This window comes from Mobula hypostoma, chromosome 5 (genome assembly GCF_963921235.1).
Source record: "Mobula hypostoma chromosome 5, sMobHyp1.1, whole genome shotgun sequence".
NCBI lineage: Eukaryota > Metazoa > Chordata > Chondrichthyes > Myliobatiformes > Myliobatidae > Mobula > Mobula hypostoma.
This window is the reverse complement of record NC_086101.1, coordinates 182451999-182467620: the sequence shown is the minus strand read 5'-3', so window position 1 is coordinate 182467620 and position 15622 is coordinate 182451999. Positions and strand designations below refer to the sequence as shown.

General features: G+C 42.7%; 1 protein-coding gene across 1 annotated transcript in view; it reads left to right on the top strand.

Annotated features, from left to right (window-relative positions):
- sap30l (sap30-like) overlaps window positions 1–7111 on the top strand; it is a 45280-nt gene extending 38169 nt beyond the window's left edge. The window contains exon 4 of the mRNA XM_063049481.1: window positions 2044–7111. Within this exon, the coding sequence (XP_062905551.1) occupies window positions 2044–2166 (123 nt within the window). The 3' untranslated portion in view covers window positions 2167–7111. The remainder of the gene's footprint in view (window positions 1–2043) is intronic.
- Window positions 7112–15622: the final 8511 nt, after the last annotated feature.

The following is a 15622-nucleotide window of genomic DNA, read 5'->3' as shown; positions in this document are numbered from 1 at the left end:
AAGGATGTGATAACAGCACATTTGGAAAGCGGTGAAATGATCGGACAAAGTCAGCATGGATTTGTGAAAGGAAAATCATGTCTGACGAATCTCATAGAATTTTTTGAGGATGTAACTAGTAGAGTGGATAGGGGAGAACCAGTGGATGTGGTATATTTGGATTTTCAAAAGGCTTTTGACAAGGTCCCACATAGGAGATTAGTGTGCAAACTTAAAGCACACGGTATTGGGGGTAAGGTATTGGTGTGGGTGGAGAATTGGTTAGCAGACAGGAAGCAAAGAGTGGGAATAAACGGGACCTTTTCAGAATGGCAGGCGGTGACTAGTGGGGTACCGCAAGGCTCAGTGCTGGGACCCCAGTTGTTTACAATATATATTAATGACTTGGATGAGGGAATTAAATGCAGCATCTCCAAGTTTGCGGATGACACGAAGCTGGGTGGCAGTGTTAGCAGTGAGGAGGATGCTAAGAGGATGCAGGGTGACTTGGATAGGTTGGGTGAGTGGGCAAACTCATGGCAGATGCAATTTAATGTGGATAAATGTGAAGTTATCCACTTTGGTGGCAAAAATAGGAAAACAGATTATTATCTGAATGGTGGCCGATTAGGAAAAGGGGAGGTGCAACGAGACCTGGGTGTCATTATACACCAGTCATTGAAAGTGGGCATGCAGGTACAGCAGGCGGTGAAAAAGGCGAACGGTATGCTGGCATTTATAGCGAGAGGATTCGAGTACAGGAGCAGGGAGGTACTACTGCAGTTGTACAAGGCCTTGGTGAGACCACACCTGGAGTATTGTGTGCAGTTTTGGTCCCCTAATCTGAGGAAAGACATCTTTGCCATAGAGGGAGTACAAAGAAGGTTCACCAGATTGATTCCTGGGATGGCAGGTCTTTCATATGAAGAAAGACTGGATGAACTGGGCTTGTACTCGTTGGAATTTAGAAGATTGAGGGGGGATCTGATTGAAACGTATAAGATCCTAAAGGGATTGGACAGGCTAGATGCAGGAAGATTGTTCCCGATGTTGGGGAGGTCTAGAACGAGGGGTCACAGTTTGAGGATAGAGGGGAAGCCTTTTAGGACCGAGGTTAGGAAAAACTTCTTCACACAGAGAGTGGTGAATCTGTGGAATTCTCTGCCACAGCAAACTGTTGAGGCCAGTTCATTAGCTATGTTTAAAAGGAAGTTAGATATGGCCCTTGTGGCTACAGGGGTCAGGGGGTATGGAGGGAAGGCTGGGTTCTGAGTTGGATGATCAGCCATGATCATAATAAATGGCGGTGCAGGCTCGAAGGGCCGAATGGCCTACTCCTGCACCTATTTTCTATGTTTCTATGTTTCTAACTATCAGTGACAAAAATCTCTGCTCTTGGAACACAAATGCATGATGCTTTTTAAAAACTGCTCACTGTAGGTATGGTGTAGTGTCTAATGGCCACACAAGTTCATGTGACTGATGCTATTTATAAACTGTTTGGCAAGTCTCCTGCCCCAAATAAGGGGCACAGTGCCCCAAATAAACAAAGGGAACCCTGGCTATTTTCTCCATTAGTTTTTGTTTGAAGACTTATCTCAAATAAGTGACTGCACCGATTAACTGATGGACCAATTAACCAGCATCCACTGTAGTTTGTTTCTTAAGGCAGTAGAACTGATTGCCACCAGATTGCTCCTCTTATCCCATGACACAAACATAAATCTAATAACCAATTGTATTCTTCTCCAACGTTTAGTCTCATTGAATTAAACAGGATGAACTTTGTTGGTGTGCAACTGCACAGCAGGTTTAGCCCGAATGAGTAGGGATAAGTTTCTGTGGGATGGAATTTCCCTTGAGATCCAGCACTCTTCTTGGTTATGTGTGTTAGTAATGTTGGTTTGCAATAATATTTGTTCAAGCATCAGAATCTATCACACTGGATCATGTTTGGATTCAAGTAATTTGAGGATTTGCCTATGAATGCAAGATTACATTTGGAATTCTTTGAGATGAGCCTGCCTTTGCCCAAGAAACTTAACTTGCACATTTCTTTTGCAGACAATCAGCCGTCATTTTAGGACCATTCCAGTGAATGAAAAGGAAACTCTAGCCTATTTTATCTACACGGTGAAGAATGACAAAATCAGGCATGATCAGAAACCGGACAGCAACATTCACTGAAAAAGACAATATCTGTGCTTTTATTGATCACATGATGGCACAGTGACAAGAGGTTCCACTTCTAAAGTCAGTTGTATTTAAGTATTTTATTGTTTAAAAGCATCTTCTAGAATTGGCATGTTTTTTTTTACGTAAAATTCATTTTGCAATTATGATTTCCAGTCTCAGAATTTTAATGTCTAGAGTATGCTATAGTTAAATAAGAGCTACAGGAAAGCAGAATCCTTTTGTGTATTTTATTCTTGTGAGGTCCTGCTCTGAAAGAGAACGTGATGCTTTAAAACAGGCTTTTATGTTACTGAGAGCTGAGAATTGCTCCGTGTGTTCTCTCCCTTCCTAATGGAAGCCGTGTGGCCATGAACCGACGACGCCTCTTCATGTGCAGAAGATGGACAATGTTGCAGAGCTGTGGCAGGGCGTCCATGCGGCCAGATCTCTGCACAGCGTGTGCTATTTTTTTGTTAACTTGGCCTTTAATGGGACCTTACAGCAAGAAAATGTGGCTGCGGAAAATGGAGGCACACCGACAAATCTTGTACTGCTTATTCATCCATTTTCTTTTGTGCTGTTAAACATTTATCATTGTGGGAGGTGAAACACTGTCCAGTCTGCAATATGGTGATCAACTGTAAAGTCTGAACTTTTGTGTGCACCGGGGTTCTCTTAAGATTGATTACAGTGTTAATATTTTTCCCTGTGCATATAAATTTACAATGTACTGTACAATGACACTCAAAAATTTTGTAATGTTTACACTTGTCATCTTCATAGGGTGTGGTTGCAGAGGTATGGCTTTGTTACTACTGTACCTTTAAGACATTGTCAATTTTGCATTAAACAAATGTGCCCAAATTCCTTTGGATGCTGCCGAGTTCCTCCAGCATTCTGTGTGTGTCGCACAAAATCTCTGCGCTTTGTTATCTGGCAAATTGAAGAAAAGGAGGCAGTTGCCAATGCTAAATTTGAAGCATTCAATGTTGGTGCATTTCTAGTCAGCCTGTTCCTTCAAATTCCATTGAGATGAAATTCCAAAAAGCCTGGAGACTAAATAATGTTGGAAGCAAATAATGAGCGACGAAGTGTTCTGTGGTGCTCACACAGATTGAATACACTCAGTGGCCTCTTTATTAGGTGCATCTGTACACTTTGTTAATGTAAATATCTAATCAGCCAATCATGAGGCAGCAACTCAATGCATACTAGCCTGCAGACATGGTCAAGTTCAGTTGTTGTTCAGACCAAACATCAAAATGGGGAAAGAAATGTGAACTAAGTGACTTTGACCATGGAATGATTGTTTGTGACAGACGGGGTGGTTTGGGTGTCTCAGAAACTGCTGATCTCCTGGGGTTTTCATGCACAACAGTCTCTAGGTAGGGGTTCCCAACCTTTTTCGTGCCATTATGCGAGGAATCCACAGATTCTAGGTTGAGAACCCCTGATCATTTACAGAGAATGATGTGAAAAACAAAAAACCTCCAATGAGCAGCAGTTTTGTGGGTGACAACTCCTTGTTAATTAGAAATGTCGGAGGAGAGTGGTCAGACTGGTTTAATCTGACAGGAAGGTGATAGTAACTCACATTACCATGTGTTACAACAGTGGTGTGCAGATGAGCATCTCTGGATGCACAACACTTTGAACCTTGGAGTGGATGGTCCACTGCAGCTGAAGACTACACTGGGTTCTACTTTTCTCCTCTGCCCATGAACCCTTCTGGATCAAAGGCTGCCAACAGCAGCTTGCCGAGTCCTTTCCTCTATCCGTGAGTGTAGCCCATCTTTCAATATCCTCCTCCAACCAGGAATGAGGTCTTTGGAGTTTCTGTAGCTCTGGATTCTTACTGGATGGGGTTGCTTGCCCGACCCTCCTGCTTTCGCAGCTGAGCTTGGGACCGATCACGGCAGAGTCTGGGTTCCACTCCTGTACTTAATAAAGTGGCCATTGAGTGTATTTCAGATTGCTTGCTGTAGTGAAGCTCTAAAACGACTGGAGTCAAATATTCATTAAAAAATGGTGGAAGCACACACTGAGCTGCAGATGTATTTGCCCTAAAGTGGTGCACATGGACGGATTGAATACTTGCCTTTTGTTTGATATGTGATACATCGTTACACATCCAGGATAATCAACCATGTAAGAACGTCAACAGAAGATTCCTTTAACATTTTCAAATCGGCCAAGGAAACACCAAATAAATTGCGCCCCCCCCCCGCCAGAACATTGATTCATATTGGAAATACTGTGGTGAAGAAAGCCTTCTTGATAATTTCCGATTTGTTACCTTTCTGTAATGAGCCAAGATCATTAGTGATGGTTGGCTAATTGCTGCGGACTTATTAACTGCAATGTCAAGTTGTTGCTTTAATTCAAATAGTTTTGAGAATCTAATCTGGCTTCTTCAGTGAGTTGTAGCAAGTTTCTTTTTATTTAAAAAAAGTCCTTTTGAAATGTATCTATGTGCAGAAAGGTGCTGTAAGTATTTTTTGAACTGAGATCTAAACTTACGGTGTTAAACTGAGCCCTACAAAGCCAAAAGGTCCTGGAGTTCAGTTTGGTGATGAGTTAGATGATCTTGTGAAGTTCACCTGATGGCTGAAGAAGAGAAATGTACATCCAGAGTTTTTTTCCAAACTGACATTCACTGATCCTTGAAGCGAGATGTCCCTATGGAAGCATGGGGAGCAGGATTATGATCGAGTTATTGTCACCCATGGTTGTGTTCATCTCACCATGGAGGCTAGTTAGTTTAACAATAACTTAGTAATTCAAATACAGATAAGGTGAATATCTGGAAGACTACATTCCTGAAACCTTAATTTTGTCCTTGGTGTAACTGACACACTGTACCATAGTACTGCACAATAAGGGGCATGAAAGATTATTGTTTTGAATTGTATCTGTAAATTAGTGTCCTGTGTAAGTAAAATTACCACAGCATTTATGAACATTTACTCCAGCTGTGAAATTTATGTTGTGCTTCAACACTTTGGCTCTAGAAAGGTGAAGTAAGGTTATGCAGTCAAGAGTGAGGCTTAGAAGTCAAGGCAACAAGTTCCCACTTTGTGCTGAGTTTGCTGATTTAAGCCACGTGTACTGAAATTGACATTTAATTCTCTGAGGAAACTTTGCCCAAATTTCCTGCCTTGTGATGTTGATGCCTTGTTGGCTGTATAATTTACTGTTCCACATGGGGAGTGGGAGTACTCACTAATGTAAGTAGCTGACTGATGCCTCAGCAAATCAGTTTGAGAAGCAAGGACAGTTTGCACAGCTCAGTTTTATCAATTATTGGGGCGTCACAGTAACATTCTGGTTAGCGTAACGCTATTACGATGCCAGTGACCGGGGTTCTCTAAAGAAAATAAAAATTTTCACGCTTGCAATTCTGCAATGTCAAAATTCAATTAAAATAATTGTGCAGTTATACATTTTGGTAGAAAAAATAACAATTGTTTTCCTTTTATCCAAGTTATCATGATTGCTGTGCGCTGGGAAATATTTGGACCCAACACTAACCTGAGTGTCTCTGTCCCTTCAGTCCTTTATTAACTATCCTGCTTTATGATGCTCAACCAGCTGCTTCCTACAAGTATGAAACAGTCCTCTTCATTTCCAGCAGAGGTCATACAATAGCAGTTTGAAGTAGGAAGCCTAGTCAAATGTCTCCACAGGGCCTCAGGTTAATCTCATCATATCGTAAAATTTTGGCTTTTTTCCCGTTTGGATCCGCCTGTCATGATCTAGGGGGGAGAGGCTGGCCACAGCCATCTATTGTCAAGCCCACAGACTCTCAAGCTAGTTTGAGTATTCTTCCTTCCACCCTGCTTCCTGTTACAGTCCCATTGCATTCGCCCTTTGCATTTGCTCCAAAGATCAGACTTTCTGGGTAGGTGACACTGAAATAACTCTTCTTCCCACACCGTTGTTTCCCCTCTAGGAAAGAACCCTTGATTGTGTTTCCTGCAACTCTGTTCTCACCCTGTCCCTGTGGAACACCACTAGTTATCAGTAGCCAACCAGAAAAAGCCCCCTTTATTCTCACTCTTTTCCTCCTGCTAGTCAAGCAATCTTCTATCCATGCTAGTATCTTCCCTGTAATACCATGGGCTCTTCATGTGTTAAGCAGCTTGATGGGCGGCACCTTGTCAAAGGTCTGAAAATCCAAGTGAAAAATATCCACTGACGCTTGCCTATCCCGCCTGTTATTTTAGAATTCCAAAAGATTTATCAGGCAAAATTTCCCTTTAAGGAAACTATGCTAACTTTGACCCATTTTATCAGAGCCCGAGAATACAAGGACATCTCCTTAGTGCAGAGATAATAAGGAATTTCTTTAGCCGGGGAAGGTGAATCTGTGGAATTCATTGCCTCCTGTAGCTGCAGAGGCCAAGTCTTTGGGTATATTTAAAGCAGAGGTTCTTGATTATTAAGGGCATTACAAATTACATGGAGAATGCAGGCGAATGGGGTTCAGAGGGATGATGGAATGGTGGAGCAGACTCGATGGGCCAAATGACTTAATTCTGTTCCTACATCTTATGGTCGCCCTCCCAGATAAAGCAGTTTCCTTAGGTACAGCTACTCATCGGCATCTTCATCCACAGCTCAAACATGATCTCTTCCAGCACCCCAAGGGAAAATATACAGAAAGGTATTGGAAAAAGGCCAGTAACATCATGGAGGGTCCCACCCACCCTGTTCCTGGACTGTTTGTCCCACTGCCATCGGGGAGGAGGCTACATAGCATTCACGCCAGGACCAGCACACTCAAAAAAGTTACTTTCCACGAGCAATAAGTCTGATCAAGACCTCCACCCATGAACCCATCACACCACACACCTACCACCAGTACTTTATCATTTCTTGTCAGAGTCACCTTGTGGACGGACATTACCGTGTCTCGTGTCATTTTATGGACATACAATCAATCTTTGTACATAAACTATCTTGTGTATTTATTTTTTTATTGTGTCCTTTATCTTGTGTTTCATTTTGTGCTGCATTGTATCTGGATTAAAAATTATTTAAAGTCATTACAATTATTTACACTTGAGTGTTAAAAATAATGTTAAACTATCTTGAATCTTGAAGAGGATTTTCCTTTTCCACCCCTCAGATCCACTCTTCCATTCTGTCTCTTTTGACATCTTCCCGTCAAACTATAAGAGAAGGAAGACCTACCCTTTCATGTCTTTCCTTCCCACCAAGTAGTCCCTCCAGGTTGAACAGTGCTTCACTCGCACTTCCCCCTGTCTCACCTAATGCATTTGATGTTGGCAGTGTGGTCTCACCCACGATGGAGAAACCAAACACAGGCTGGGTGATTGCCTTGCAGATCATTTGCACTTGTTCCACAGGAATGAACATGGGCTTACGATTCTCCTTCACACTCCCACTCTGATCCTCCAGTCTAATGCAAACTTTAGGAAAGCACAAATGCATGTTGTAGCATTCTGGATGCATTATTAAATGTTCTCCAACTTTTAGCTAGCTCGCTGTTTTTTCTGTGTCAAAACTGGCTATCTCTGCCTGCCATACTATGGGTTTACAAAATGCTGGAGGAACTCAGCAGATCAGGTAGCACCTATGGAGAGGAATAAACAGTTGACGTTTCAGGCCAAGATCCTTCATGATGAAGGGTCTTGGCCCGAAATATTGACTGTTTATTCCTTTTCATAGATTCTAACTGACCTGCTAAGTTCCTCCATCATTTTGCACGTGGTACTCTGGATTTCCAGCATCCGCAAAATCTCCTGTGTTTATAATTTGGGCTTACTTTTTTTCCCTTCTTTCTCACTGGTATAGTCTGTCCTGCTGCACATGTCCCAGCTTTACCAACACAAAGAAGGAAAATTAGCTTCCATCTACCTCTTTAAGTCATTTGGTCTTTCCCTGTCACCTTTGAGTTACCCTCCTCCCACCACCTCTACTATAGAAGACAAATTTGTTTCGTCTCTTCTGATGAAGGGTCCTAGCGCTGAATTGTTACGTTTCTCCATTCACAGCTGCTGAGTGTTTACAGCATTTTCTCTGCAAAGAGGTTTCTTTGTGATGAATTTGAGGTTGTCCTGAAAAATTTAAATTCTGCTTCAAAAATACATTTTTTAAAATTTTGAATTTGAATAATTGGAGAGAAGTGGCCATCAGGGATCTTTGCTAATTCCTAAAAATGAGTTCTGTGGAAATTAAATGCCTGTTTTCTTTCCTGTTAAATTTAGGTTAGCTGAATAAAGTCGACAGAGGAATATGACTGACTGTTGGTATGCATTGGCCCGTCAGCTGTAGCTCTTTTTCCAAAGCCATACCTTCCTCATTCAAATGATGGTGCACCGTAATTTATGCAATAAAGATGTTCAAAATCCAATATCTCACTGCTATCTGACCTTGAACCGTCAGTTAAAAGCAGGTCGGATGATTCTGCTCTTAGGGAAAGAATTTGTATGCTTGACAAATGCATAAGTACTTTTATATCAGACCATAAGACATAGGAGCAGAATTAAGCCATTTGCACATTGAGTCCACTCCGCCATTCAAACATGGCTGATATTTTCTTCCCCTCTCCTCAGCCCCACGACCACATGAGCTTCCTCTGAATGCTCTGGTTTCCTCCCATATTTCAAAGATGGTCAGTAGGTTAATTGATCACATCTATGTAATTGGACAGCGCGGGCTCGTTGGCCAGGTATCACGCTGTATTTCCACATCTACCAAGTTTGTAATTAAGGAGATGTAGATGTAGTACGTTTGGTTGCCTAAGTAATTGCTCAATATTAGAACTTTTGAGATGGACAAAGGGACAAAAAATAGGAATGTTTGTAACTGCGAGGTGTTCCAATGATCATGCTCAGGGGGTCAGTTGTCTACACTTTATACCAATAGACTGAGTTTTTCAGTAGCTTCCAATGTTTCAGATAGACTTGCCACAAGTCCAGGAAAAGCCAAGAGAAAGATGCTGGGCAGCAGGCAAAATGCAGTGGGATCCCTGCCATACCCTCTCCTCTACCACCAATTCCACCAGGAAATCTGCTCTGATATTCCATGACCTGATATTGAAATGGAGTCCACATTCATTCTGAATCTTAACTTGGAGTAGGAAGAGAATGATAAGTACAGTCTTTTTTTTTACATTTTAAAGTTTTTGTTTACTAGTATTTTAATGTTTTAATTGTATTCTTGTTTATAGTATTTTATTTTTATATAGTAATTTGTGCCATTTTAAAATGAAGATCAGTAACGTTATAACATTTATGAAGGTGAGACAAGACTCACGTTTCTCCTCTAGACTTACCTCCTGTTATGGGCGCTCTGCATTCTCAGGGTGGGTCCACAGTGATTCATGGTCAGAGGGCATGTTGCACCTTACCAGAACCCTCCCAGGTGCTTTTGGCTGGGTGGATGCTCAGGTGGTCAAGCCCTCTGCACCTAAACTAGCTGAGTGTGGGCAACAGATTGCATCCTGCATGTCTTGGCCCAATGATTAGAACGTAGAGTGATCCAAGGGCAAAGTGGGGGAAAAAACAGGCCCTTCAGCCCAACTTATCCACCGTCAACCACAATGCCCGTCTACTGTAAACTAGTTCCATTTGCCCATGTTTAGCCTACATCCTACTAAACATTTCATACTCACGTACCTGTATCCAATTGTTGTTATGGTACCTGCCTCTGGCAGATCATTCTATGTATGCACCGCCTTCTCCATGAAGAAGTTTCTCCTCAGGTTGCTTTTAAATCTTTCTTCTCTCACTTTAAGCCTGGGCCCCCTAGTTTTTAATTCCTTTTCCCCAGAAAATCGACTTTCTATTTATCCTACTGTACCATCGTGATTTCATACCTCTCTAAGGTAAGTCTTCAATCTTCTATGCTGGTAGGAATAGACCTGTCCAATCTCTCCTTGTAACTCAGCTCCTGTCAACAATCTTCTTAATCTTTATTGATGCCTTTTCTGCATCAGGGTGACCAAAATTTTCCACAATATCCCAGGTGCAACCTCACTGTCTTGTACAATCGTTTTTTCTGAGAGAGTCCCATGATGTCACTTCAAAGTTGCTGGTGAACGCAGCAGGCCAGGCAGCATCTCTAGGAAGAGGCGCAGTCGACGTTTCAGGCCGAGACCCTTCGTCAGGACTAACTGAAGGAAGAGTGAGTAAGGGATTTGAAAGCTGGAGGGGGAGGGGGAGATGCAAAATGATAGGAGAAGACAGGAGGGGGAGGGATAGAGCCGAGAGCTGGACAGGTGATAGGCAAAAGGGGATACGAGAGGATCATGGGACAGGAGGCCTAGGGAGAAAGACGGGGGGGGTGACCCAGAGGATGGGCAAGAGGTATATTCAGAGGGACAGAGGGAGAAAAAGGAGAGTGAGAGAAAGAATGTGTGCATAAAAATGAGTAACAGCTGGGGTACGAGGGGGAGGTGGGGCCTAGCGGAAGTTAGAGAAGTCAATGTTCATGCCATCAGGTTGGAGGCTACCCAGACGGAATATAAGGTGTTGTTCCTCCAACCTGAGGGTGGCTTCATCTTTACAGTAGAGGAGGCCGTGGATAGACATGTCAGAATGGGAATGGGATGTGGAATTAAAATGTGTGGCCACTGGGAGATCCTGCTTTCTCTGGCGGACAGAGCGTAGATGTTCAGCAAAGCGGTCTCCCAGTCTGCGTCGGGTCTCACCAATATATAAAAGGCCACATCGGGAGCACCGGACGCAGTATATCACCCCAGTCGACTCACAGGTGAAGTGATGCCTCACCTGGAAGGACTGTTTGGGGCCCTGAATGATGGTAAGGGAGGAAGTGTAAGGGCATGTGTAGCACTTGTTCCGCTTACACGGATAAGTGCCAGGAGGGAGATCAGTGGGGAGGGATGGGGGGGACGAATGGACAAGGGAGTTGTGTAGGGAGCGATCCCTGCGGAATGCAGAGGGGGGGGAGGGAAAGATGTGCTTAGTGGTGGGATCCCGTTGGAGGTGGCGGAAGTTACAGAGAATAATATGTTGGACCCGGAGGCTGGTGGGGTGGTAGGTGAGGACCAGGGGAACCCTATTCCTAGTGGGGTGGTGGGAGGATGGAGTGAGAGCAGATATACGTGAAATGGAGGAGATGCGTTTAAGAGCAGAGTTGATAGTGGAGGAAGGGAAGCCCCTTTCTTTAAAAAATGAAGACATCTCCCTCGTCCTAGAATGAAAAGCCTCATCCTGAGAGCAGATGCGGCGGAGACGGAGGAATTGCGAGAAGGGTATGGCGTTTTTGCAAGAGACAGGGTGAGAAGAGGAATAGTCCAGATAGCTGTGAGAGTCAGTAGGCTTATAGTAGATATCAGTGGATAAGCTGTCTCCAGAGACAGAGACAGAAAGATCTAGAAAGGGGAGGGAGGTGTCGGAAATAGACCAGGTAAACTTGAGGGCAGGGTGAAAGTTGGAGGCAAAGTTAATAAAGTCAACGAGTTCTGCTTCCCTTCCTCCACTATCAACTCTGCTCTTAAACGCATCTCCTCCATTTCACGTACATCTGCTCTCACTCCATCCTCCCACCACCAGAGAAAGCAGGATCTCCCAGTGGCCACACATTTTAATTCCACATCCCATTCCCATTCTGACATGTCTATCCACGGCCTCCTCTACTGTAAAGATGAAGCCACCCTCAGGTTGGAGGAACAACACCTTATATTCCGTCTGGGTAGCCTCCAACCTGATGGCATGAACATTGACTTCTCTAACTTCCGCTAGGCCCCACCTCCCCCTCGTACCCCAGCTGTTACTCATTTTTATGCACACATTCTTTCTCTCACTCTCCTTTTTCTCCCTCTGTCCCTCTGAATATACCTCTTGCCCATCCTCTGGGTCACCCCCCCCCGTCTTTCTCCCTAGGCCTCCTGTCCCATGATCCTCTCGTATCCCCTTTTGCCTATCACCTGTCCAGCTCTCGGCTCTATCCCTCCCCCTCCTGTCTTCTCCTATCATTTTGCATCTCCCCCTCCCCCTCCAGCTTTCAAATCCCTTACTCACTCTTCCTTCAGTTAGTCCTGACGAAGGGTCTCGGCCTGAAACGTCGACTGCGCCTCTTCCTAGAGATGCTGCCTGGCCTGCTGCGTTCACCAGCAACTTTGATGTGTGTTGCTTGAATTTCCAGCATCTGCAGAATTCCTGTTGTTTCCATGATGTCACTTGCTAGTTTTGGTTACTCTGGCATCTTTCAAGGTCTTGGGAAGCAGCAAAGGTTTATAAAGTCAGTGTTTTAAAGTGTGGTCACTGTTGTAAGGCAGGAAGCTTCCAAAAAATCTATGATGTGATCATGACCAAATAACTTGAGTCCTGGTGGAAGATATTTTTGGCCAGGACACCAGGAATCACTCTCTGGACAAAGGTGCAGGACTAGGAGGCTATTGTCAGAGCTCTAATGATTCTAGAACTTTTGTTTCTCTCTTCACTGATGCCTCCTGATATGCTCAGAACCCCCAGGATCAATTTCAGTTTCACATTTCCAGCTTTTTTTTTTGCTTTTCAGCACTCCAAACTATCCCGGCATATTTCGAAATAGTGCCAGGGGTCTTTCACTTCCATCTGATTGACTGGAGAAGCCCCAGGGATTAACATTCAGCCCGAGGAATGGCATCACTGGCAGCATAGATGTCCCTAACTACATGCCATCAGGAGCCTGATCTTTTTTAATTATCAAAATAAACTTTATTCACAATTAAAAAAAAGCCATTCCATGCTTTTCCATTCAAGGGCTTGATCTGCTATATCCAAAACTACTGTGAAGAAACTGGGGGAGACCTGGCCAAGACTTACGCACGGTAGCGTAGGGATTAACACAATGCTTTACTGTACCAGCAACGCAGGTTCAACTCCTTATGCTGCCTGTAAGGAGTTTGTACGTTCTCCCTGTGATTGCGTGGGTTTCCTCCCACAGTCCAAAGACATACCGGTTTGTAGGTTTATTAGTCATGTATATTGTCTCGTGATTAGACTAGGATTAATTCAGCGGATTGCTGGGCAGCATGGCTTGAAGGGCTGGCAGGGTCGATTCCGGTCTGCATCTTAATAAATACACAACTGGTGGGTGATGTGATGGAAGTCTGGAGGGTGGTTAATGTTGTGCCTTGAATTAAGAGAGGTTGCAAATTAAAAGCTGGGCATTGTAGAGCAGTAAACCTAACATCTATGGAAGTAAGTTATTGGAGGGGATAAGATATACATGTCTTTGGAAAGATGGAAATTGATTAGGGATAGTCAGCACAGCTTCACATCTCACAAATTTGACTGAGTTTATTTTGTCAAAGTGACCAAGAAGGTAGATAAGGACAGGGTAGTAGATGTAGTCTATATGTAGAACAGCACAATATTGTAGCTGGTAGCTGTCTGTAAGGAATCTGTAAATTTTCACATGACAGCGTGGATTTCAAGTTCAAAAAGTTCAAAATAAATTTGTTATCAAAGTACATATACGTCACCGTATACAACCCTGAGATTTATTTTCTTGTGGGCATACTCAAGAAATCCAGAGAATAACAATTATAACATCATCAGTGAAAGACTGCCCAACATGGGCGTTCAACTAGAGTATAGAAGACAACAAACTGTGCAAATACAAAAAGAAAGAAAGAATAATAACTAAATAAACAATAAATATCAAGAGCATAGGATGAAGAGCTCTTGAAAGTGAGTCCATTGGGAACATTTCAATAAGGGGCAGGAGAAGTTGAATTAAGATATTCTCTGGATGCTCCAGTTTTCTCCCACATTCCAAAGTCATATGGATTAGGGTTAGTAAGCTGTGGGCATGCTATGTTGGCACTGGAGACACTTGTGGGTTGCCGTCCCCATATTTGAACTGTGTTGGTTGTCGACAGAAATAACACGTCTCACTGTACGTTTCAATGTACATGTGAGAAATAAAGATAATATTTTAATCTTCCTTTTCTTTTAATCCATGTGGTTTTCAGAAAGGTTCACATTATCTTCAGATAAGGTTGCACACGTAGACTGCTATGGAAGGTTGGGATGCAGGGATAGCTAGCTAACTGGATACAGCATTAGCAAAGATAGGAAGCTAGGATGATGGTGGAAGGTTGATTTCTGGACTCTAGGCTCATGACTAGTGATGTTTCCCATGGCTATTTGTCACCTACTTCAATGATTTGGATGAGAACATACAAGGCATGGTTGGCAAGCTTTCAAATGACACTAAAAATACGTGTTGTAAACAGTGAAGATGGTTATCAGGAATTAGAGCTATCCTGATCAGCTAGCAAAGTGGGCCAAGGAATGGCAAATGGCGTTTAATTCGGATAAATGCGAGTACAGCTTGAGTACCCTTATGCAGAATGCCTGGGGCCTGAAGTGTTTCAGATTTTGTTTTTTTTTTGTGATTTTGGAACATATAATGAATAGCTTGGGTTTGCTATAATTTCCCACTCTGAATTTATGTGCTACTGGTAAGCAGTCTTTGCCATACACTTGTTCATATGTACTTAACAGTAAACATTATTACATACCATTAATATAATGAAAATATGTGTGCAGGGAAACAAAAACAGTACAGCAGCATCGGGAGAATACCTGAATCAGCTGTTGAACAACAACAGACAATGGCAGGCTTTCAGTCTCCATCTACAATGCCGTGTTTTGATTAAATGGTTACAGTACAAGTGTATGTGTTTCTGTTTTCGATTTTATATAAGGTACAAAAACAATCAGCATCGTAGACTTGTTCTGGTGTCAGAATTTCATCAGCGACGACCTTCGCAAACTCAGCGATTAATTTCACTGCTGCTTCATGATCAGCAGACGCCTTATCTTTAAAATCTTTTAAATCCTTAAAATTTAATGCGGTGTCTTTTTTTAAATTTATGCAACCAGCCCGCTGGATATTCACAATTACCTTCAATTTTCAGTTCATTGTGATAGATTTTTTCTTGTTTCATGATCAGCATACCATTAAGCAGCATATGTTCACTCCAAAGCTGATAAATCCATTCTTTCAATACATATTCAAGGTCTTCATATTTTACCTTATGCTGTGTTTTTCTATTTTTCATTAACTTCTGTTCATCACATATGTGAGGTCACTTCTCAGAAATATGTGACGTATGGAGACCTACACATTGCCTGGGAACCTTCCCAATGCCTTGTGGAATTTTCCATTTGTGACATCATGTCAGCGTTAAAACAAACTTCAGATTTCCAAGGTTTTTGGATAAGGGGTGCTCAATCTGCATTGTATTTTGGGAATGGAACTGAGTGTAGAACTTGTACAGTCAATGGAAGAGCCCTGGGAAGTGTTGTAGAACAGAGGGACCAAAAAGTACATGGTTCCCTCACATGCTGGCCTTCATTAGTCAAAGCATTCAGTATAGAAATTAGGGTATTATTTTGCAGTTGTACAAGATGTTGGTGAGGCCACATTTGGAATATTTTGTTCAATTTTGGTCACCTTGCTAATGGATCCATTATGCTGG